At 38.6% G+C, this 26,278-nt stretch overlaps 1 protein-coding gene across 5 annotated transcripts in view; it reads right to left on the reverse strand.

Moving 5' to 3' along the window:
• The window catches only part of Dync1i1 (dynein cytoplasmic 1 intermediate chain 1), a 293,572-nt gene that overhangs the window by 79,439 nt on the left and 187,855 nt on the right, over positions 1 to 26,278 (reverse strand). For all 5 annotated transcript variants that reach the window (XM_078040389.1, XM_005331795.4, XM_005331801.4 and 2 more), the window contains one exon: positions 21,420 to 21,545. In XM_078040389.1, coding sequence (XP_077896515.1) covers positions 21,420 to 21,545 — 126 coding nt within the window. The remainder of the gene's footprint in view (positions 1 to 21,419; positions 21,546 to 26,278) is intronic.

The raw sequence follows: 26,278 nt of genomic DNA on the forward strand, positions 1-26,278 counted from the left end.
AAAAGAAGAAGAAAATGTAGTCTCCATATGTCACTCAGCAACCCCCTGCTAGTAAAATAAATCTACATTTGGAGTATCCACCCAAAGAATCATGGAATAATCCCACATGAGATCATGACCAAGCCACTTAGGTCAGAAATTATAGGGGAACTATTAAAAAAATATAAAAGAAGAAAAAAAACCCCAAAGTGTTCCACTACTCACAACCTCTTCACATGGTTTGTCTGAGTCTGAGTGACTGGTGGGTTTGCCATCTGTGACAGTCCATGGAATCAGTTAGATCATTCTAAATTTAGCAGGAAAATAAAATAATTCAGCAAGAATTGGTTCTTCCTCACATTAAAACTATGTGGTTAATACAGATCTTGAGGATGCAAATAAAAAGTGAAGCCTGAACCCAATGAAGCTATGTGGCACCAAGGCAGAAGTAGTCTCAGTGAAGTTGTCTGTCCTTTTTTTTCTGGAATTACTTAGATATGCTTATGCCGAAGGCATGAAGATGAACCAGATGACCTTTAAGAACTGTCTAGCTCAGCTGTTCTATGGATAAACTGCTACTTTGGAGTATGAAAAAGGACTAGAAAAAAACTTAGGTTTAATTGATTGCTATTTGGTCCATGCATGAGAGAAGTGCAAACTAATTTTTGTGATTGTTAGCAATCCCAGGTCTCATGGAGTCTCCAGATCTCTATACCACACCCTTTTCAAGAGACTCAAAGACTGAGAATGACTTGAGCATGGAGAGGATTAAAAATCTGTCCTGGATTGTTTATTCCCATCATGAAACACCATTTATGTATTCTTGGAAGACCAACAAATAAATAGGAATCAAATTCCCCAGACTTCAATCTAAACTAGTTTTGTTTTTAAATATTTATTTATTTTTTTTAGTTATAGGTGGACACAATATCTTCATTTTTTTTATGTGATGCTGAGGATCGAACCCAGTGCCCCACACGTGCGAGGCAAGTGCTCTTCCTCTGAGCCACAATCCCAGCCCCTAAATTAGTTTTTAAAAGGACAAAACAATAAACAAACAAAGAGACAAAGAAAAATGGTGAACCAAAATTCTTATAGGATCAAATGATTAAATTTATAGCACCGGATGAATTTGTCTTAGGCCACAGAAGAAATCTACTCTAAACATAAGACCTTTAGAATGCACAAATTAAAGGGCATTTATCATAGAGTTTGAAGTTTCCAGTTCTGGAAAGAGAGATTAGAGAGATCTGGAAAGAGAGATCCATGAGTAGAGACCTATCCTGAACTATGTCCTTCATTAAATGATGTAGGTAAGGGTACTGCTCAGCTGGAAGAAATGTGGTCATAAATTCCTGAACACATATGTTAGAGCACATCCAACATACGCATCAGTCAATTGTCATAATGGAGTGTGACATTTTGGTTCATGCAAATCTAAATAAAATTACCAAAGGACAGTATTTTTCTCCTTTTCCCTGAAAAAGAAGAAGAATAGGAGCATTTTCCTAGTCATCTGTGTGTTTTTATAGACTGGTGATGATGAGTATTTTATCTTTGGTGTTAGTGACAAGGGCCCACTGCATTTCTCCAAGAGTTAAAAAAAAGAAAGATGTTCAATGATCCTGGGGATGCAGGAACAATATGAATCCAGATAATGAAGAGTTAAGAAAATCTTCTCGGCCTGCTAATGAACTCCATCCTGCCCTGGTAAGACCACCCTCCTTTTAAGTAAGAGGTAATTTAATATGAATCTACTCAGTTGTGTTTGGGCTTCATCCAATCTATGAGAATCAGTATGATAAATTATAATGGATTGTCTGCAATACTTCACAAAGTCACTAAAACAGTCCTGAAAAACAAGATCCCTAAGCTTGATTTTTCCATCTCCCTTTGAATACATTTTGCCTTATTCCTGTTAGACCACTCCAGAACTTGAAAATATTTCTTATAGCTCCCCCACACTGAAAGTTATATGCTCTGAGCCCCACTTGATGAGATCCACAGTTGTTGGCTGTTTCTATTGAAGCAGGTCCCATACTTGAAAATGACGTGGATAGGGGGCCAGCCAAATAACATAGCAAGAGAAGGAACATGGCGCCTTTAGTTTCCAAAGGGTTTCTTCATGTGCTAATTTCCCTTTGTAATCTACACTGAGTGCTGGAAAGTAGCTTAGTGAAAGGCATTCTCCTATTTCAGATTCTGGAAAAGCCCTTGGAACCAGGGCACCCTCATCTGTGAGGAGAAGGCAGTCAGAGAACTCAAGTTCTAGAAGAGGTCCCTGACTACAGCTGTGTCGTTTTGTTTATGCGGCTAAACTCTCTCTCAGAAATATTTCTTCATTTAAGAGCCACTGCCCTAGCTAAAAAAATGATTGGGGGTAGTCCAACTCTTCAGAATGCAAAGTGCAGGCCATATTTTATAGATAATCCTTCATAAACAAAACAATCTGATTGACATGAAAGCTGTTTGTTTCCTGCACTGGTCACTTAGGATAACACTCAAAGACTGTACAGGAGAGGCAGGGTGTCACCTCTCCCCCCATTCATTGGACGTGGAGGGAGTGGAAAATTCCATTTTCCATGGGTAATTCATGTTAATCTTATCAGGTTGAATTGCTTTAATGGGCTTCTTTTCTATGTTGTTCTTTGTGTCTAAGATAGTTCCTGAAAATTTGTAGCTGTCTGTATTAGTTTCCTCTTGCTGCAGTAACAAATTGCCATATACTGAGCAGCTTAAGACAACACAAACTTAGTATCTCACAGTTCTGAAGGTTAGAAATACTAAAATATAGGGCTATATTGGGCTGCATTTCTTCTTAGAGGCTCTAGAGGAGAATCCATTAGTGGGCCTTTTGTTCAGCTTCTAGAGGTTACCCTCATTTCTTGGTTCATGGTCACCTTCCATTATCAAAGTCCAGTCTTTTTTACATTATAGCCCTCTGACTGCTTCTATCATCACTTCTCTGAGGGTGACCGTCTTGCTTTTTCATTTACAAGGATCCTTATGATTACATTGGCCCACTCAGCAATCACAGGGTAATTTCAATATTTTTAACTTAATTACATTTGCATAATCTCTTTTGCCCCATGAGTTAACATTCTCAGGTTTATGGTTTAGGACCTAGATATCTTCAGGTGGCCACAGTTTTGAACAAATATTTTATAAGCTTGTAAATATTTTGAGAAAATGTTAAACACTTTGAATTGTGTGTAGGGTTGGTTAGTTAATTCCCATGGTTCATCATTAGCCAAAGTCATGGTCACATGTATATTGTGTGCTTCTGATGCCTGCTAGACACACAACCTTCATACACACTCAAGCTTATTTTTACCTGACCCTATTTTGTGGCTCAAAAAATGAACTCTTGATCTGTCCTATTTTCTTTTGCCTGATAAAATATAATCTGTTGTGACAGATTTTCCTAACCAGGAATATGAATTGCCTACAGGCACATCAAGAAAGTTAATGATTTAGCCAGACTAGATATTTAAAACTCCTTTCTACATCCCTGTTACCCCATCTCATGCTAAATTCCTTTTTCCAGTTACCATTTAAAAATTTCAAACAGATCAATTAACAAGAAAGGAAGGATGGTAATTCTCAGGCAGGAACAAGATGCAGAGGGCATACTGAAATCTTACCAGAAAGACAAAACAAAACAACACACACACACACAAAAAAACACCCCAAATTCTGCCATTATTAAAATCCTGAGAGTCACATACATTTTCCTTCTAAACAAATCCTTCAAATATAAGTCACATTCACTGCACAACTATCTTTGATACCAATCTTCACTTCAATCAAAATCCATACGCCATGTTTTAAGAGTGTTCAAATTTGCCCTCATGGCATTAAAAAAAAATGCAATAAGCTACTCCCCACCCCCACCCCCACTGCCATCTGATCCTTCTTCCACCAATGCAGATAAAGTTTCAGGATGGTTTTGGCAGGGAACCTAAATAAACAGAATTTTTAAGTTTCCCAATTGTTTTGAAGCAGTTGGCACTGTATGCCAATTAGTCTTCATCACTTAGGCAAATTTCTTATCAAAATAACTTTTTTTAAAAATAAGGAATCCTGTCTTTTAGAGTTCAGAAAGAGATGACAATCTATCATAGGCAGCAGTTTTACTAATGTATCATTTATAGTTGGTGTCAAAGAGTAATTAGGAGTAATTTAAAATACACAGAACACTGAATTTCTGTTGACAAAAGATATAATTTTTGAGAATTAGATTGGCACAGGACACCACTTCAGAATTTGCTACCCCAGGTATTCTCTTCTTTAAAACCTTGCAATGATACTGTATCAATAATAAAGTCCACAGATTTACTCACTGAGGAACCTAAGTACAAATAGAATATTTCTTGGTATAGAGGAAATAGTTGTATAAAACTCGTAAGGTGCAAATTCTCCTGAGTGATTTTTCCTGCAGTTCTAGTAGGTCATTGAATATTTAGCACCTATTGTGCCCATATGTAAACAACCTACAGTGGGTTTGACAAAGCACATAATTCTAATGGAAAAATGTGAATTGTAATGGGAAAATCTTGCTCAAGGATAAATAAAACTCTATTAGTTATTTTTTCCTTATTTCATTCCACCTTCTTGAACATATGTCTTCAAATGAAAAGATACTGGGAAAATTTATATGCGTGGAATTTATCATATTTAATATCAAATGATAGAGAAAATAAACATCAAATAAAGTTGATCTACATAATTCACTAATTCCAAAGTAGGAAATGTCAAAACTTGGTGGCAGTGATATCTTTTAGCATGGCAAGTGCAACGAAACATGGAAAATCCTACTGTGTCTGTATCTGTCAAGTAGAATACAATATTGAAGAAATTGGTAGAATGACAAAAATAAATAAATAAATAAATAAATAAACTACTTTTCCCCAAGGCAATCAGACCAGACCAGGAAGGCAATAAGAGTTCTATTTTCCTGCATAATTTGGGTAACTACTTCAGTTTTACAACTCTCTTCCAAAATGAAGGCAAGGGCTATGGCTAGTCTACAAGTTGTCATACATCTGGAAGACTATTTTAAAAACACATTCAAAATGTTTTGACTACATGATACCAAGCATCTGGCAAAGCAAACTTCTCTTAGTTATTTTTCTTCATAGATATTCAGCCATGTGTAGACAGTCATTGTGCCAGATTTTGAGCTACATATTTTATTTGCAGGATAACAAAAACGTATCTGCGAAGGCAAGGCTTTCCTTATGATTTTGATTAGGTAGGTTTAACTTAATGGCATTAACAGAGTTGCCACTCATTCCCGAGTTACTTGAACTACCCTCTAGCTGTGCCTCTCCCTCTGCCCCCACCAAAGCCCTTCAGCGAATTCTATTGGTCAGTCCCTCTCCAGGAACAGTATCTCCCAAATGAACAGCACTCACTCACTTGTCTAAATAGTAACTGACTTCACCGGTTTCATTTCACAGCAAGGACAAGGAAAAGCAAGGCGTCTAGTTTTCACTGCCTAATAGGAACCAGCCTTAGGAATACCTGTGGTTCGCCAACCATCCCCAGACCATTTGAAGGATCCCGAGGTAGGAGGTAGGTATTCTTCATGTGAGGTCGCCTGCCTCCTAATGGGAGCTACCTCAGACTTCCAAAGACCTTTTCCACCAACCAACATAACCATCCCTGTATTTGCTTCGCTGTCAACCTTTCAGACTGTTCTAAGCCAGGGGACACTGTAGCTGGCTATTCTGGGTAAACCGTGCACTGATTATTTCAGTATGTACGTTGCATTCTCCGATCACTCATTCTTGCTATTGATTATGGAGGAGGGACAGATTCTTCAAAGGCAGGAAACAGGATGTATTTATCATTATGGCTTCAGTACCTCACATAGCGCTAGGCACAATAAATATGTATTGAATTGTTCTGGATAAAATGTAGTCTGCCCTAACAGTAAAGACTATCACCCTTTGAATCTGAAATAAAATTAAACAGTCAAGTTTGAGCATAATCAGTTTTCACATTTGGACAGGCATGAATAGCAGACCGGTGGGACAGATCTGCCAGAACTCCATTTGCGTAAGGTACTATCAGTAAACTACAAAGACTATATTTATTATGACCTTTGGGAGACGGTGTGGAATACCAATTTGCATTGCTTAGGTTTCCTTGAGACAAAGCATACACACTTGAGGGGTAGAGTCGTTCTGTTCCTTTCTTTATGGGATATTCCCTGACTGAACTCTCTGGAATTTCTAGCAGTCACTGGGCTACTTGGGGTCACAAAGCATCATTATCAACAACAGTGCTTCACCAAATGAAACCAGCACAGAGTAATAAAACTCACTCTGCAGTGAGTGAAGGCTAGTTCATGGATGAAGATGGGGACAGAGCAAAGAATGAGGCCCAGGGACTTGGACACGGAAGTCCTGCAAACTGCTTTTAGCTTCACAGGCGGTCACTGGAGCCTTATCATTTGCACAATTGCAACCTCCTTTGGGAGCTGCCAGAAAACAGTGTAAAATTTTTAAGAGACCAGAGGGCTTAAGTGGTAGAGAAATATGGTCTATACTATTAATATAACTTCATTTTAAAACCAGCCTAGCATGGCCAGCCTGCACTAGATGCATAAACAGATGGATAGACAGAAGATGAATGAGATGATATGAAGCAACATAATATTTAGCTCACTTGATATCTATTAGAAATTTATTAAAATTATTTTTTGTTTTAATAGCATAAGACAGTTCTATTTCACTTCCAAGTTCATTTTAAATCAAGGATTTGAAGTACTCTCATGGTCCTCTGAGCAGAAAATTTACCTAAGGAAAATCGAGAAAGTCTCTCAAAGGGTTAATTGTTCCAAGGTGGAGAATATATTTAAATGAAAAATTCCTCAAGGAAACCAGCCTTGTCTTTAGATTTTACAAATAACAGCCATTGGTGGCTAATCTTCCTAACCTTTAGTCAGTTTTCTGTTGATGAGAAATCAGAATCAGGGATCATTACTTTTACAAAGAATGTTTAGACATCCCAGTGACATGATCACTATATGAAATATAATTCAAATTATTTCAGTTTAAACACTGACTTTGACAGTTAGTAAAATCATTTAATTTTCTACTATGGAAACTGTTTTAATAATTTTAACCACTTTTTTAGATTATACCAATTCTTTGAGATGAAGTACGACAGAGAATCAAAATAATCTGTAAATTGAGCTCTATTGCAAAAAAAAAAAAAAAAAAATGAGCTTCATTCCTTAGTAGGGATGCGGCGGGTAAACTTTCCAGGGCTTTTTGCTTGTGTTTTTTTCTTCCTCTATCTCTGCTTTCCTCCACAGCTCAAAGACAATCCAGCTCATGGAAGCAGACTCTGGTTAATGATCCCTTCCCTCCTTTACTTTCTTCCTTTCTTTTTCATTCACATTCCCAACCTTGCATCTCTCTTCTCATCCCTCCCCACCACCCCCGCCCCCCACCGCCTGGGGGAATGACTACCTCAAAGAATTAATTCAGAACAGGCAGCCGAAAATGGTAACAAGAGTGGGCAAATCAGGATGTGGATTTAGAATCAAGAGGTATTTTAAAGGAGGAGAGCTGCTCAAATTAAACATATGTTAAGAATACAGCCTTGTTGTTCATGGCACACCTTCTGCCTGCCATCCCACCCCAGTGGGATCAGCCTTGAAGGGCAGAGCCTTCCCTCAAGGAATAATAAACACAGTGGCTTGAGTGTGTATAGATCTGAGCAGTGCAGGGGGCTTCCTGTCCTCTTGGTCCAACCTCACTGTTGGAATACAGGTGGGCAGTGACCTAGCTAACTAGTGAAATGGGTTATGGCCCTCAGGCTCACAGCCAGAGAGAAGACAGTCACAGCACCAAGGAGTGAGGCTTTGGGCATGAATCACTATGCGCCTTGATCTAGGCTTCAGCACCCAGGCCACACTTGGAGCCAGCACTTCCTGCTCATCTTTCTCACTCTCACACATGCGAACTAGGCAACACAAATCCATTGATCTTTTTGGGGAAAAAATGTCTGTACAGAGGCTCAGAATGTTTTTCTTTGAGTCAATCGGCTATCAAACTGAGGTTGGGTCTCCCAGTTCTCCCATTTTTCTGTGTGTGTGTGTGTGTGTGTGTGTGTGTGTGTGTGTGTGTCCTTTGATGGTGGGGCTATGTTCGCACAGTTTCAGTTTTTATACTTGGAAAATGCTCAGAATGCATTGCTTTGAGAGTCTCTCCCTAAAAGCCCAGCAAAATTTTTTTTTTGAAAACTTCTGATTCTATTTTGTTGGCAAATTGTATTAATTATGAAAAACTTTGTCCTATTTCTGCGTTTTCATTCCTCCCAAAGTATCTCATTTTGTTACAGGGCCACCTCAAAATTTTGTACTCCAACACTATTGATATGAACTAGTCCCATCTGCAGCTCACTGAGGGTTGTCCTTAGGAGCTGTGTAGAATAGCAATATATTATTTACTTGCTTTATTTATCACTTTAGAAAAACAAGGTGAAGAACAGTAATGTAATCTATTTGTGGCTTGAATTTACTCCATTGATAGATAAGATACAATACTCTTGGATCCTATAGGAAAAATTCACAATATTCAAAAAATCCATAAGAATTCTCGAAAAAAAAGTTTTAATTTAAATTTTGACTAACAGGTCTGAGAAACTCACAGAGTCCCTTTCTCATTTATTTTGGCATTATTCCCAGAACACAAATAATGCTTAATTATGCAATTATTACAGGATAACAAAGGGTAACAAGTTCCCCTTTATATTGTGGGGGATGGCAGACAGAATTTGCTAATTAAATAACTACTGTGGGGAGTTTCTTGGTCTTGCAAACATTTTACAGTTACCAATTATGTGATACAACATGCAAATAGCAAGACTCTTGATTAAAGTTGTCAGGCTCCTAATGTTCTATCACAAGTTCAAGTTTATCACATAGTCTTGGTGCTATATTTCACTTCCGTAACAATGATCCAGATCAGAGGAACTGATAGTATGGAAATTCTTATTTTTACAAAGGAAAGATTGGAGGGTGTGATTTATTTTAAAAAAAAATTGTTTAATTAGTCTGTTCTTCTTCAATAAACCCTATGTGATCTGACAACTGGCTGTCTTTTGCCATGTAGTCAAATATTCACAATCTTTTACGGAACTTGACTCAAATGTTCCTTTGACAAAGGGGAGAATGCATTGTAAGGTTTGAAAGAAGATTTGTGCTCAGTCTGTCTCTGCAGCTTTCAATGTACAGAGGGGATAATCCGGTGAAATCAGGTTCTGAAAACAGCCAAGTCCTCACAAATTTGACTAAACATATTAAAGGAAATGCTACTAGGCAGGTAGGAGTCGTGATCAGAAGTATGGCTTGGGAGGTGAGAAGCGGGTGGAGGTAGAGGTTTCCTTTCTATGTGTACCTCCCCCCAAAGTGAAATCTTTTCAACAATTGTCATGGCAAGGGTGACACGATGTCATTAACATGTTAAAAAAATTACATCAGTATGTATGTAGAATGATTGCTCAGTGGTTAAGACTAGCTAATAAAATGATTTTATTACTAAAACAAAATAAAATTTATAATAGAAGAAGAGAAGGAAAGCCAGGGCAAGACTGTCAATGGGTATAGAGTTATAGTTAGATGGCAAAAGCGCTGGAGTCCTACTGCTTAGTAGGGTGACTATGGTTTATGATATTGTATTGAGTATTTAAAAAATCATACAAGAGAGGACTGAATGTTCTTACCACAAATAGATGATAAATATACAAGGTAAGAGATAGGCTGATTACCCTGATTTATCATGTATAGGTGTATCAAAACATCCCAGCATACCCTGTAGATATGTATAATTATGTTTTAATTAAAAGCAAATTTAAAAAGAAATACTCATCAATTAAAACAAATTCTATGCACAGGATCTCCCAACTCTCCCTCATATTTTTCTCTGCATGCATGTGCATGTCCTTGCTGTCAAAGAAGCACCTTTGCTTTGATGGTGGAGTGTGGAGACAAGTGCATGGATGCATACCCGATAGGCACAGCCCTGGGCGTGAGGTCATGTGTTGCGTCCCTGCACTTGCTTCATGGCCCACTCCTTGATTGGTTGCTGCAAGGACAGTTAGCAGAAATTGTATTGGTGGCTGCCTGTAATGTGCTTAGCTACTGCCTGAGTATACATGGTAACTGCGGAATAAAATCAGACCTGCTTCCTGCTTGGTCTCCCGAGGTCTTAATTAGTGATTCCACAGCCACACTCTCTTCTACCCTGTTCCATGGACCTCCTTGCTGGATGAGAGAGAGCCCTTGCAGTGGAGCTCCCTTCAGGCATTAACAACCATGATTCCAGTTTTTAATGCTTGGAAAATGTTCAAAATGTGTTACGTTCAGGGGGAACTAAATATGGTGCCACTTTGACAGCCATGTCCTTCAGGGGCTAGACATGATTGTTTGAAAATTTTGGGTTCTACTTTTGTAGAATCTTTTGTCCCATATTTTCCTTGTGTTGCTTTTCTGAGTTGGAATCCTTCAGTGGACATTCTTCTAGTGGCAATTCTAAGGTATCAATCACTTTTCTTTCTGCAGCAGGTAGCACATCATTAAATTAATACTGTTCCCATATAGAAGTTCTTTTCCAGGTATTGTTTGCAGGCTATACAGCTGTAGGATCAGAGGGTGGGATGCAGTAGATACTAGGCACAAAGGAAGAGGAAAGTAAGATGAAGGCTTTGGGACCCTGGGGGCAATTGCTATACATCCTTGTGCCAGAGAACACACTGTGTGGTGTTGCTATTCACACAGATCCCCCATCAAGATAAACAGTCACAGTTAAGGGAAAAGCATTTACTAAAACATAGACCAAGAGCACTCTCTTTTATAAAGGGTACAAGAGGAAAAGATGAATAAACCCAGGGACAATCTTGTGGGTAAGCTGCTTCTCTGCTATTATTAGCAAGGTGAGGGGATCTGGGCAACACTTTGTGGTCTTTAGGAACACTTTGGCTTCTCTTGGCATCATGCTCTGAAATTATTTTTTCCATTTTTTCATGTTGTCTCTGTAACATGACCTCTTTACATAGTATATCTCAGGAAATGACAATTGGCTGTCGTATCCCATACAAATTGATTGGATATGACAGCTGAAAGGAATACAGATTCTGCAGAGAAGAAAGTTTTCCTCTTGCAGTTGCATCCTTTCTTTACCTCTTCTTGGTTAATTTTATTATTACAATTAGATCATTTAAAAATCAACACATCACATACCAACCTCCCCTAAGAGCAATCATAAGATTTGATGATTTTTCTGATATATAGGATAGGGTTTCAAATTTGCATTATTTTATCTACTGAATTAACTATGAATTCTAAACCAAACTAATGTTGCCATGTGTTTTTCAACATCTCTAATCTAAACCATCTGGAGAAGCATGGTTTTGCAAAGGCATCTCTTTCAGGATACTCTGTGGATTTTGTCACTCCTTGAGGTTTTGGCAAACCATCAACATCACTATACTTCTCTTTTATGAAATAGAGCTTTTGACTAGGATTTTAGCTTCGTGTGTGTGTGTGTGTGTGTGTGTGTGTGTGTGTGTGTGTACATTTGTGTGCATATGGGCACTTGTGGACAATTTTTCCTCCTGTTTTCTTCATTATTGAGGGGACAATATATTTGTAATAAACTTATTTTAAAGAAAATTAGAGGCTTTTGTTGTACATAAGGCTTTTGTTGTGCATACTTTGATTTAATTTCAATTACTCAATATAATACTAGACTAAGTTATCAGAGAAGCAAAGCAGCACTACTAAATAACATACCTTATTATATATGGGTGCTGCAAATACCTCTTAAACAAGTCAAGAGCAGAAAACATCAGCTTTAGGGAATTTAAAAAGTAGAAGTTATAAAATTATTATGGCAACAATGATTTGTAGCATGTAAGACACAATAAGCTCAATATATTCTTGAGGAGATTATAGTTAAAAATAACTAAGTTAAATTGTTCACCTGTGAGAAAAATAACACCTTGTTTAATTTTTTTGGCTAACAATAAACATGTCTTTTAAAAAATGAGTAATTGGGCTGGGGATGTGGCTCAAGCGGTAGCGCGCTCGCCTGGCATGCGTGCGGCCCAGGTTCGATCCTGAGCACCAAATACAAACAAAGATGTTGTGTCCACCGAAAACTAAAATAAATAAATAAATAAAGTAAAATGTTTTAAAAAATGAGTAATTGCCAAGCATAGACTATTTGTTATGACAAAGGTTAGAAAACAGTTCCTCCAAGTAACATTGGTAGTTCTGTTTCCAGAAATTCTCTTTGATAAATAAATGCTCTCAAATAATTTCAAGAATTACGTTGTGCTGAAATTGTTTGAGATAAACTGAAATAACAATATGACTGGGGAAATATGAGTCTTTGTATTTAATTAAAAACCTAGTATGTTCAAATAGCTCCATTCATATTAGGGAACTTAAGGGAACTTAAGAGCACACACAAATCAGAAATTTTGGCTCTAGTTCACAGATGGCTTTTTTTTTTTTTTTTTTTTTAAAGAAACAGATGGTCTGAAGTTTCAAGGTGATTCTGTTCATGGAATATCAAGAATCAAAGCAATGACGGACATCCCTCTTGGAGGTGGTAGTGGCCTTAGCATGCTCCTGGTAGGCACTACTATGGCCTGGGTCAACACTACAGCTACCCCCTGCTTCTCCCTGATTGCTTCTCAAGAATGAGGTCTCCCCTACATAGACCTCAGAGGGAGAGCGTTGCTCTTCTGAGACTTAGCTTTCCTCTCAGAACACTTGCTACTCTTTTACATCTGCTCCTGCCTATATAAAAATGTAGGATAAAGAAAAAGCACAATCTGGTATTCCACAGAAAGCAAGCCCCGCTAAGGGGAGCAGAGCCCGGGCCATAAGCGTCTCTGGGAGGGACAGCTCTTCACGAGATGCCAAACTGGTCTTAGATGAAAGTAGAATATACTGGTTGGCCCTGTTTCCTCATTCTGACTCCAGAGTCCACAGAGTGCATGAAGCGTAGCAAATGGCCTGTTAGTCCACACAGAACTCAGTACAGTCATGGAGCTACACAGGGACTAGAGGGTTCCTTTATAAAGCCTGTGCCTGGGGCTATCAGTGTGAGCAGTTAAGCCAAAAAAGTCAATGCACGGGGGGCCTGGCATGTGGCAGAAGCACAGCAGCAGGGATGGTAGTCAAGCCATTTACACCAGTATACCCTATCAGTTATTCAAACACTGAGCTCCTTTTGTACTGGCTGGTAAGAGACCTTTCCCCACGTTCCTCAGCACCCCCTGCTGCCTAGCTACCTGATCTCTCCCTGCAGACTTTTCAGTCACAATCTCCCCCATTCAACCACTAAAGATGCAATGCCTGGCACAAACGGATCCACATTCCTGCTGTTTGTTCAGAACACATAGATAAATACATATTCTGGAGTTCATTCTTGCATATCAGGTAATAATCAAATCTGACATTCATTGGGTATTTACTATGTGCCTGACACCAAGAGCTTTACGTATATTATTTTAGTCTTATGATGACCTTTGGGTTGCTGATTGCCACAGCTCCTAAGTAACTGAGTTATAAATCCAGGCAGTGTAGCCCCATAGCCTGTTCTTAACCATTATGCACTTAACTGCTTCCCTGCTTTCCTTACTGGTGTGGTAAATATTTGATCATAATTCAAGCAGAAAATCAATGGTTAAGTGATTGGGATGAGAGAACTTTGGAATGGTTTGAGTCCGTCTCTTCACTTGGCATTTATATATAAAGAGCATACATGAGGATCTGACTAATGTGAACATGGTCCAGGGAATTTGTCAGCTGATGAAAAACATTAAACCTGGTGGAGATTAGGGAAAACTGAAATGTTCTTATGGTGAGGGAATAGCCACTTCTCAACTCCAGCCAATCATTGCTGGGTAGGCTTGGCCATGGTAGTACCCTGTACATATATGGTGAATGAATGAATAAATGAGTGGGTAAGGAAATGACATTCTTGACATTAAGGATGTCAAGGTTTTGGCTTCTTGCCACGTGATTATTATACAATGATAGAGCAACAACCAAACACAAAGGAAATACTTCCATATTTTGGTAGGTTCACCTATTACTATAGAATGAGGTGTGTCCCTTTCCTTCCAAATTCCAAAGCTGAAGCCCTAATAACCTATGTGATAGTATCTAGAAACAGGGTTTGGGGAGGTAATAAAGGTGGCGGGGCCCAGATATGTCAGGATCATTGTCCTTATAAGAAAGGACATCAGAGAATTCCTATGCATACGCTCTCTCTTCATGTGTGAGGGCGCAGCTAGAAGGCAGCAACTATAAGCCAGAAAGGGAGTCCTTACAGGAAACTGAGTCAGCCTTGACCTTGGACATCCTAGCCTCCACAGATGTGAGAAATAATTGCTGCTTATAAGCCATTCAATCTATGGTATTTTGTTATGGAAGCCCAAGCTAATTACATACCTATATTATCTCTTTAATCTTCACAGTGATTCTAAGAGGTAGATAGGGCCTCCTTCCCCCAAATGTTCAGTCCAGACCTCTTAGAACACCTGCTTTCCTGAGATCAAGGTTTCTTTGACCTCAGTGGATGACTGGGGGATGGGGAGAACAACTTGACAGACCAGAAGAGCTTGCTCATATTGCTCTCTGGCTCTCACTGCACAGCATCAGTGACTCTTAGGGTAGTGCCTTGGAGCACTACTGGATAAGGCCCTGTTCCGATGGGTTAGCACAGGGCAAAGACATTTAGGAAGCTGAAGGCAGTCTGCAATTCTGGGTTCCACATCTACAATATATGGCACCTTAATGGAGTATCCTACTATAGAGTCTTATATAGTGTTTATAATAGTAGGAAACTTCAGCTTGATCATTTGTAGTACATCATAGCAAACCAAAACAACTTAAAATAGTTTGCTCAAAGGTATTGTCTCGTGACATCCCTCCCATCAGATAACTCCCTGGTTCAGAACCACATCGGAGAGGTGTACAAGCACCTTCATTGTTGATCTCAGATGAGAAATCACCTTGGATACTATCTCTTTGCTATAATCCAGCTGAAAATTCTAATTTCCCTGGATGTATCTCAATGACTCATTCTGCTTCTTCTTGAGTTACTCGTTGGAGAAGATCCCAGAAGAGGGTAGATAAAGAATGAAAACTGGCAAGGCAGTTTTTCTGCTTCCAGTTTCCTGGGCCAAAACAGAAAATGAAGTTCCTGCTGCTTGATTTAATAAGAATCAGCATCTAGCTCAAGCCTCGATCATTGGACCAGTCATACTCAATTGGCATAAAAGAAGTGTTTCCAAATGTCTGCCTTTCATTTTAGCACATGGGTTTGAACTCCCATGGGCCCTTTCCTACAGACACAAAATAGCAATGCTGTGCTGCTAGCTGCTCCTCTGGTCTGATCCATATAATTTGCATCTTTTACGTAACAGCTTAATTTTATCGTTATGTCCTATGGAATCTTTAATTTTCCATGATTTTGTACCTTGAAGTATGTGTCATAATCTTACAATACTGGTTGAGGTTTCCTCTTGTTTTCTGATTTTAAGGTACATTGAAAACTGTCTGGGTCTCACTTTGGTTTGCATGTTCTTGACCAAGGAGTTTATTTACCAATTACAAAGTATCTATTATATGCTTTCATTGTGAATTCCAGGAACTCAATGTATACCAAACCTTAGTGTCAAAGAACTATTTTTTTCTTCCTGTCTTTTTGACTTCCAGCAACCACTTCTGACTACAGCCAAGAGAAAAATAATAAGAAATGTCTTTTCATCAGCCAGGCTATAAGAAAGTTACCCCTCCTTTTGTGTTAAAAAATAATATTTAAAAATCCTAAAGTCAGATTCTAACACTTCTCTGGTCATAATCTACTTTATAAAATTAAATCAATATACATTTTTGTGTCCCCACAAAGATTAAAGATTTGTATTATGAACCACAGTCTGGGTTCAACAAAAATTGATGGTAATAGAAATCCAATGTATTAAAAGAAACCTTGCAATTCTACCAGAGATGGGAGGAAGACTTCTTTTTAGGGGATCAGGAGGTTTAACACCAGAGCCTTCACAACTCACTAGGGGTCACCCAGTAGAATGGTCAGAAAGGAAAGAGCTGAACGTCCTGAATTTCTGTCCCTGTCCTAACCACCAGCCCACATATCCTCCTGCATTTACCATCACTCCTGGCAGGCAGGCAGAACTCTCTTTGAGGTTAGTGGGAATCTCATGCAGAACCAGACGCCGGGCAGTTGAGGCCAGGAGTTGCAATCTCATCTGCAATCTTTATAGAATCTTAATGAGAAGTGAAGCCACACGTAGGAAAAAGTACAACTGAGGGTTTGAAACCCTGGCACCAATGAGGTTAGTTGATACAGCCCCGTTTCACATTTCTGTTTTCTCCCTGGAACAGTGAGTGTGTTCAGGTTATGGTCAGTTTCAGGCCACTGTCAGATCACCCTTGAAAAGAGGAAGCCAAGGACAAAGAAACCCAATCAGAAAAAAAAGTAAAAATAAAAACCTCCGACCATGTTAAACCTCTAAATATAGCTTTTCTACTTACTTCAGTGCAGCTAATTCTAAGATATATATTTCTGATTCTATTCATTCCATTTAAAAGAGAAAGACCACACGAGGGTAAGCAACGCAGGCTGGTCAGACACATAATCTAATGACAGTGTGTGAAGCCACTACAGAAGGCAGCAGGAGCACTGCCAGTCTGTGATGGGGCTGTGTGGCTGATTTCTATGCAGAGTCCACAGATATTTTCCAAGTATAGACAGCTTTTATTGAAATGAAAATAGAAAAAAAAAATTGCAAGACTAGAACCCACACCAAAAATTCAGCTTAGTAAAGACATGAAACTGCCCACGAAAGGAGAAGGTATTTGGCTTCATTACTCATAACAGAGACAAGAATCTTCAGACTGAAATCTTTTTATGATTAGGTTAAAAGCCTATCAGTCTTTACAAAAGACTGTGTTGATGTGTTTCTTATGCATTTTCTTTCTAGTGCCTGAAACAATGCTCTTCTGAGCCACTGGATTTGTGAGCAATTATACACTTGGAGAAAAGATGAAGAAATCAGTGGAGATCATTGAGAAAGGGGCAGCTAATGCAGTTATTCTGAAATTATAAAAAACATAATTATAATAAGGTTTCCCTTATCCTCAGACTACTAAACAGACTGTCAAATTTTGAAACTACTGAAATAACCCAGGAGAAAATGCATTCAACTGATCTGATCTCAGTGAGTTAGTGTCCAGAAAATACCAGTTATAATACATGAAGATTTACCAAAAATCAGAAAGGATATAAGAGAAAAGCTACAGGTCAGGGGTGAGAATTTTTGTCTTTCTCATATATATTTTAATTCCACGGGCTCTCTGATTTTTCCTTCAGGGTCAGAAAATGGTAAAGATGGCTCCGTGTAGGACCACATTCAACCAATGTCTTATAAATGGCAGGTAGCCCAAAATAAAGCTTGAACAAGTCACACAGTCTTTGCTATCAATGCCCATGTTTGCCCATCTACACTTCAAAGTAAATAAGTTAGACACACCAGCATCTCTGTCAGTAGAACTTAGGCATCATTCTTAAAGTTGCCCAAGTCATTGCAATTATTAGCAAAGGTGGAGAACCTAGTTTGTTCTAATTCTTCTCTATTCAGTGCCCCCACTCCCACACCATGCCATGAACCTGCATGGTGTCACCTTGCTGCATCCCTTACTAATATAGAATAAGGCAGGACACAAACTCTGGAATAAAATCCAGCTGATTTTGAAGTGGTTCATAGGTACACCTGGAGACACTGAGCATTTATGATAATGAATGTCAAGAGTAGATTCTTAATACATTTTAGTATCATTTTCATTGCTTAGGAAATCTCACATTCCCTGGTATCTAATAATTGCACTTCTAAAGTTAATCACTCCACAGTTATCTGGAATTGGAAGGATCTTGGGAGTTGTGAAAGATACTGGTTTCCTGGATCTGGGGAAAAAATAAAGGTGTTAATTTCATGTGTCAACTTGGCTGGGCTATGGTACTCAACTTATTGATTAAACAGCAGACTAGATGTTGGTGTGAAGGTATTTTTCAGATGTGACTAACATTTATATCTGTACACTTTGAGCAGACTACCCTCTGTAATGGGAGCTGACGTCCTTGAGAGCAAAGACCAAGGATGTCCAAAGAAAAAACAATTCTGCCTGTAACATAGAAACCCTGTTTTGCTAGCCTGCTCTACAGATATAGATTCAAGACTACAGCATCAGCCCTTAGTAGAATCTTCAGCCTGCTGGTCTATCCTACAGTTTAGACTTGTCATCTCTCACAGTCTCATCAGCCAATTTTCTCTTGCTTGCTCTCTTTCATGTACCTATGAAGGTCATATTTAGAAAAGCTTATGTCTATCTGATCTGTATCTCCTATTGGTTGATGACTAATATACCAGGGGACCTCAGAAGGGCTTCATATATCTGTCCTTAGAGGGACTGATTTCAGAAATTCTTCATCACATATCAAAATGTGCAGATGCTCAAGTCCCTTTTAAAAATTGAATGGTATCTGCATATAACACGAATATCTTCCTGTGTCATCCTGAATACTTAATATCATCTCTGCATTATATGTAATACCTAAAGTAACATTAATGCTGTGTAAATTATTGCAATACTTTTTTGTTTAAGGAATAATGGCAAGAAAAATGTCTTTACGTGTTCAGTACAGATGCAATTAAATATATATATATATATATATATATATATATATATATATATTTGAGCCACATTTGGTTGATCCATGGATACAGAGATACAGAACCTTTGGTTGATCCATGGATACAGAGATACAGAACCCTTGGTTATAGAGGACTGACTTTATTTACTTTCAATCTGTCCCCTTCTTCTCTTTCCTTCTTTCCTGAGTGGGATCAGAGCTCATTCCAGTTTACCCTCTGAGAGTTTGTCCTGCATTCTTCCCCTACAGTTCCTTAGATCACTTTAAGACAATTAATTTAATGATAGAAACTAGTATGGTAGTAGTATTTGGTAACAGATTTTTGTAATTTTCATGAATATGTGCTTTATGAATATCAATGTCATTTTATATGAACTACTGATGGTTTATATCTGAGTAGCACAACCATGATTTTAAATATCTATAAATTTGCATGGCTAAATTGGAAAAAAAAAACCAAACAGCTTTTTAATTTTTTTTTTAGTTGTCCATGGACCTTTATTATTTATTTATTTATATGAGGTGCTGAGAATCAAACCCAGTGCCTCACATTTGCTAGGCAAGTGCTCTGCCACTGAGCCACAACCCCAGCCCAATTTAACAGCTTTTGATACCTGAAGTCTGTCATCATGAACTTCTGCACATGTCACTTGGACCCTAAAGTTTAAAAACTTTAAAGTTTATCAGCATTCTTACTTTTCTGTTTTCCCAGTGGGAATGTTAGGTAGAGTTTAGAGCCCCCATCTGCCTCTAGTCACCAGATGAATTAAAGGTAGGAATTTGAGAGACACAGAGATGTCACCCAGCATCTGTGGGTAACTTTGGTGTGTTTATCTTGTGAATATTCAAGGTACTCTGACTGCTTTTTTTTTTAACTTAAAAAAAAAAACAGAAGTACATTTTGTTCTAAAATACATTCATTGGGTCATTTAAGGGAAAAACTGAAAATTTAATGCAGTTGATGAAATCTTTAGTGAATGGAATCCCAAAGGTACTAGGAGAAGGAAAAGATGATCACTCCCTTTGATAGTAGCAACTACTGTCACATGATAAAACAAGTAATTTTTAGTTGATTCTGAAGACCTTTGGAATTTGCTTCTTTACTCAGTATTTTTATCCTTCAATTTATTGACTTGTTTATTTATGTAATGGTGTGAATATTAAATATATTATATTTTATTTTGAGTCTTAAAACAATTATTTAATATAGTTAAAATTTTAAAAATTATAATAATAAATATTATACATATTGACTAAAACAGTATGGAGTGCTTCTTGGATTTTTTTTAATTAAAAATATGCTTTCTGTTATTTTGAGTAGTTTAAAAGGCAGATTTTCAAAAATGTGCTTCTCTTTTTTTTTTTTTTTTTTTTTTTATTGTTGGTCGTTCAAAACATTCAAAAAATGTGCTTCTCTTTATCTCAGAATCTTTATAGAATTTTTCTGGCAATTCAGCAAAACTCTTAAAACTGAGCAAAATTAGGATTTTTCTGCTTCTATGTTTACAGAAAGAGCTGACAAACTTGATAACCTAAAAAAAAAAGGAAAAAAAGTGTTCTTATTTCAAAGGCTCAGAAAATAAAGGTTATTTACTATGCAGACCTAGACTTCTTGTTAAGTTGTTTTTGAGATAGTAAATTAGAAAAACATGGCCAGCGTTAGAGGTTACTCAATCACATTGAAGCTGGGACTTTTTATTCCAGCAGCTCCTGTTCCCCAAATTATATCTGATAATGTTCTAAAGTCTAAACATATTTTAGTTCAAAAAGTTACTCGGCTCTTAGATATAAAATGGCACAAAGCTTCCCTAAATCTACAGGTTTACCAACCCTCTTCGAATGTGGCTGTATTCAGAGCGATCTGTCACTTAGTACTTCTGAATTGTAATATTTGAGGAACTGAAACTTTGAACTGGCATGTTTGCTTTCCTTTTCCCTGTGCATAATAACAGGATAGGAGCATTAATAAAGGGGTTGGTGCATTGGTCAATGAGAAGGCATGTTATTTTGGCAGAGTCATGGCAACAGAGCAAAGCTGAATGTGTGCAAGTGTAGCATAATTTCAGCTCATAGTATGTCAAACAGAAGACACTTTTCAGTAGACACAAGGAGTAAAATATCCAAAGCTCTTTGATATTATTTGCACTTGCAAACTAGAAATAGCATCTTCATTTCTCAACAATTTGAGAAATACTGGTGGTAAATCTTCCCCCAATCCAGTTTCACAAGTATTATTACCTACAAAACAATATGGCGCCTGTAGACCTAAAATTGGCAAAATCCACTGAACTGCATTTCAGAGAAAGGAGGGAACTTGAAATGGTAGTGCTCTGAGGATGTCCACGTGGGTGGGCAAGCATATGTTGCTATGAAGCAAAGGAAGTGGTACACCACAATTTCTTCATAAGTGCGAGGTCTTTATAAACTCATCCTCATGGGGGCTGTTTTAAATAGAAAGAAAATGACACAGTCCCCAACCAGGCTTCCTAACTGTTTTGGGAGGGTTGCCACTTTCCCAAAACATTAGGTTACTGTGGGGGAATTTTCCAAAATTGTCAACAATTCCATTTTTAAACTCAGTGCTTCCTCCCAACATAAGGCAGATGCAATGCAGCATGAACTATATTTGTTCTAGTTGGAGATGTAGGTTATTTTTACTATGATGACTCCTACCTGACAGTGGAAGACATATTCTGGTGTGGTTTTCTTAAACTTCATGTTCCAAACCAAGGCCACTCCATCTGGTTCATGGGGAGCATCTTCATTATTGTTGTAAGAAGCGACCATCAGCTCAGGGTACTAAGTGGAAGAGTCACAAGAATCCATTAGGCTAAGATGACAACACAAGGGACACTTTCTCATCTCAACATATGCATGTTATGTTACATACTTCAAATGGTGCTTTGTTTTTAAATTGTGGCATATGTAATAACAGCCTACTGCCTCAATCTACTGCAATTTGGTTTCTGTACCCAATCTGGTTTCTGTGTACTTGTATGGTTACCAATAACTACCAATGGCAAACACTGCTTGGTCTCTCTTATGCCTGACCCTTGGAGCTATTCCTTCTTTCTCCTATATTGGCTTCTACTGCATCGCTTTCTTCTAATTTTCTTCCCTGACTACTATTTAAAAATTCCTACAAGTTCTCCTTTTGCTACATATATTCTAAAGGAGCTGCTCTTTGCCTCCATCTATACATTCTTCCCAGGTTATCTCATCTACTCCAATAGCTTTAAAAACAGTATGCTGATAGTTTTCAAATCTATGTCTAGGGCTGATATCTCTCTGAGCTCTGATCCTCATATTTGATTGCCTACTAGAGTTGGCTTAGGTCTGTCCACAAAGACATCAGATGCCACACATGGCAAAACAAGCTCATTGACTTCCACACAAAACCCACTGCTCTTGCAACGCTGATCTGGCCAGCTGGGCCAGATGTGCCAGATGTGCTATTTTCGTTTTCATTCCTTTCTCTCTCTTGAAGTGTGTCACTACTCCCTCCATACCTTTCTAATCCATGTTTTCTTCACATTCTTAAGGTCAGAGCCTCCTAAATTAATTTCTGGTCTGGGGAAGGCATTAGCTTCCTGAATGGTTCTCTTTATCCAGGCTTGCCAGGTCCTACCCTCATCTACAAACTCCACCCTTTGCAGGATGACTTTACAAAATATATACTTGGCTAAGTAACCCTCAGATTGGAATACTCTTAAGGGTTCATCACTGCTTTCAAGGCAAAAATCCAAGTCATGTAGGATCCTTCACGATCTGGCACTTCTTAGCTTCCCTGCTCGATCTCTTACAACCTTCCCTTACCACCCCACTGTATGACCCAGCCTCACCGGGCTGGTTTTGAAGCACACAGGTTTAGCTTCTATATCTACAGGTCTGATCTCACTCTCATGGGAAGACCTTGTCTATGCTGGTTACATCAAAAATTCATCCTTTAAGACTCAATGTAGGTGTCAAATCCTCCAGACAATCCTAACTAACCATCTGCCCTCTCTTCTTTCCCACTTGACCCCAGTCCCATTTTGATTCTGAAGCACGTCTCCTGCTGCATAATGATCTTCTCCCCACCATGTCTTTCACTAGATTGTAAGTTCTTTGAGCGCAGGGACTGGTTCTTATTGACATCTGAATCCACAGTCTAATAATTCCTAGCATATCATCAACCTGCACCAAAATCGGTTGAATGATTTTTCAGTTTTTATTTTAGTAACTGTGCTCAGCAGAAATATTTGACCTGTTGTTGTCAAACAATACCAATAATTAAAGGCTTATATGTGAGAAACACAACCAGTACAATAACAGGGAGAACGCTGCAGGGATGCTGGGTGTTGGAAACACCTACTCACCCTGCATGAACTCTGACTCTAAATGAATTTAGGATGAATCTCATCGTTAGGACACTTTTCAGGCAAATGCCATTCCTACCTGAGGCTCTCATGAGGTAGCCTCTTAAACATAGCATCAGGAGACTTTGAGATCATGTCACCTTTTTCTCATAGATGATTTCATTTTTTTCCTTCCTTTTTACCCTGCTGTGTATATAAACAGAAGATTTCCCTTACACATTCAAACACTGGCTTTTTTTCCCTATCAAAGATAACCAATCTAAGTCTTCCATGTGGCTTTGTTTCTTCTTTCAGTGGTCTCGACTTAAGAAAGCTGCAGAGAGTTACAACTTGCTGGGTACAGAGGAGGTGGTGGCACACATCGAGATCCATGGATGTGGCCACCAAGGGAAGTAATCACTCTTTATGAGAAAATGCTCCTTAGCAGAGGAATCAAAGCTGATTAAGCAAGGCCTTTGATTCAAAGCCCATTCTACGAAAAACTAACCTCCAGATAAACACAGAAGTCTCCAGACTGTCCATCTGAAGTTTAACTATGTCACATGTAAAAAGGCAACTCTATAAACACCGACACCACTACCACGGGGGCCGGGGAGCAGCCAGATGTGTCTGAAGTAATACCCCACAGCTTTCCATCTGGGTCTCATCGATGGCACCCACTTGCAGCTTTTCTTTTTTCTATTTACATTATTTACCTTCAAACTCCTTTAGAAAACCAGGAGTGCTTTAGTAAAATACGAGTGAGTGCCTTTGGCACAATTTCTGTAACTGGGATTACAAGGCCTAGGGGTAGTGACTGAAGTCTTATTTCATGCAAGCTTTTAATTTCAAAGTATCCTCTAACCTGTCTTTTCCTACTCTGTCTGAGCATGACTAGTCATTTCTTCTTGTTCACTGATAAAAAGTCTCTAAGCAATTATTTGCATTTAAATGTTGTTTAAAATGATGATTTTGAACAATTATGAAATTTATGGTCACTTAATTACTCAAAGGGCTGGATTATCTGATATTTAATTTATGGGAATTTTACCTCGAAATTACCATCTAGGTTGTCAAGCTTGGTTTGTTCTTAAAGAGAAATGAAATCTATCATTTCCTGGAAAGGAAGGAACCAGCATGTTTTAAGTGCCAGACACCAAGCTGGTTGATACGTGAGCCCCCTTGCCTCTTACATCCTTCTGAAGCAGACATGGTTTATTCGATTCCACAAAGGAGCCCAGGTCCCTGGGTAAAAGTTGTTCCAAGTTATACTGCTAATAAGTGATCAGTGAGGACCCCTCTTGAAGTTTAGTGGGCTTCAAACGTCACACCCTTCTTGTCCACTGTGGCAGGTGCCATCTATTCATACATAAATCACCGTGCCAGGTAAAATGTAGGACAAGAATATCCACGAAGGACAACATACTCTGCTTAGTAGGAACTCACTCTTGAGTAGAGGAAGGTAAGGCACAGGTACGCATAACTAAACCCCAGTATGAAAGCAGAGCATGCGCTAAGAGGAAGGCACTGTCATGGGGCTTCTTTAGAAGCACAGTGGGTGGAGCTGGGAGTAACCATGGCAGCGGGGAGGTATGAGGTATATAGCTGGGAGAGAAGCTGGAAGGGGCTTCAGAGATGAAATGAGACTTGAGTTGAACCTTGCCAGCTGGGTAGGTTACTAGGAGAGAAGAGGGAGGAGAGTGTGGGCAAGAGTACAAAGACTGGTCCTGGAGATTCTTCCCTGGTGTCTGCCTGTTTCACAGCATTCTCCTTTGGGATTACTCCAATAATAGGAGTAATTTCCCTGGGATAATTAATTAATTACGGGGTAGATGCTTGACCAAGCTAAGCTAATCACCTTCTCTAAACCTAGATATAACAAATTTTGAACTGAGATGAAATGCAAAACCTGTGGGCTAGTGAGTCAGGTTAATGAGAGTATCCTACAGATGCGGTTCCTTGATCTGTCCAAATTTCTACTGAGTCGTGGTTCTTCATCCTTTCCAGAGATTCTCTAACTATTCCAGTGAATCTCCAATAAATTTCCCTGTTTACTTAAACTTGCCAAGGGTAAAGTGTTTTTTTTTTTTTTTTCTTTATCCTACTAGTGTGGAGAAGAAAATGTCCAGGGGACATCAGGTTGTAGGCTCTGTGAAAAGGTGCAATAGAAGAAAGGGCAGGAAGTGCCTGGGGCATTATCTCAGAAGTTGCTGAGTATTGGTGGACAGTTTTCTATTTTACTTTGGGAAATGGGGGCAAAGGAGTCACAGTCTGCAACTACTAACACCACTGCTGCTACTACACTCACTACTATGCCACGTTAATTGAGTACTTCTTTTGCACTAAACACACTTTTAAAATTCTCAGTCCTTTAGATACAGTAGCTCATTTGGTACTTGGAAAAAGACTGAGCTAAGTATTATCATGATTTCATGGATGAGAAAAATATTAGCCAAGGGAAGTTACACAATTTACCAAAGTGATATAGCATATACAGGTAATCTTTACAAAGATTAATCTGATCAAAGTACTTATAATGACTCTACTGTGTAGAGTCTAGAAGTAGGGAGACCAATTTCTTTTTTTTTTTTTTGTACCAGGGATTGAACTCAGAGGTACTCGACCACTGAGCCACATCCCCAGCCCTATTTTGTATTTTATTTAGAGACAGGGTCTCACTGAGTTGCTTAGCATCTTTCCATTGCTGAGGCTGGCTTTGAACTCGTGATTCTCCTGTCTCAGCCTCTAGAGCCACTGGGGTTACAGGTGTGCATCACTGTGCCTGGCTAAGGGAGACCAATTTTTAATATAAGAAAGAAGTAAAGGGATAGGCACAGGGGTGCCTGCCTATAATCCCAGCTGCTCTGGAGGTTGAGGTGGGAGGACCTCAAGCTCAAAGCCAGCCTCAGCAATTTAGCAAGGCTCTAAGCAAATTACGGAGACCCAGTCTCAAAGTGAAAAATAAAGAGGGCTGAGGATGTGGTGCCCCTGGGTCAATCTTTGGTATCAAAAAAAATAAATAAATAAAAAAATAAATAAATAAAATTTAAAAAGGCTAAAAGAAAGAAGCAGAAAGAATAATATAAAGTTCTTGTGAAATTCACATGATAATAGAGTATCACCAGGAATCCTTTTGCCACTGTAAATCTGATTGGATTTAGCAACTGCATGAACTTTCAAAGATTACTCAGGTTT

The sequence above is a fragment of the Ictidomys tridecemlineatus genome, chromosome 2, assembly GCF_052094955.1.
Source record: "Ictidomys tridecemlineatus isolate mIctTri1 chromosome 2, mIctTri1.hap1, whole genome shotgun sequence".
Classification (NCBI taxonomy): domain Eukaryota; kingdom Metazoa; phylum Chordata; class Mammalia; order Rodentia; family Sciuridae; genus Ictidomys; species Ictidomys tridecemlineatus.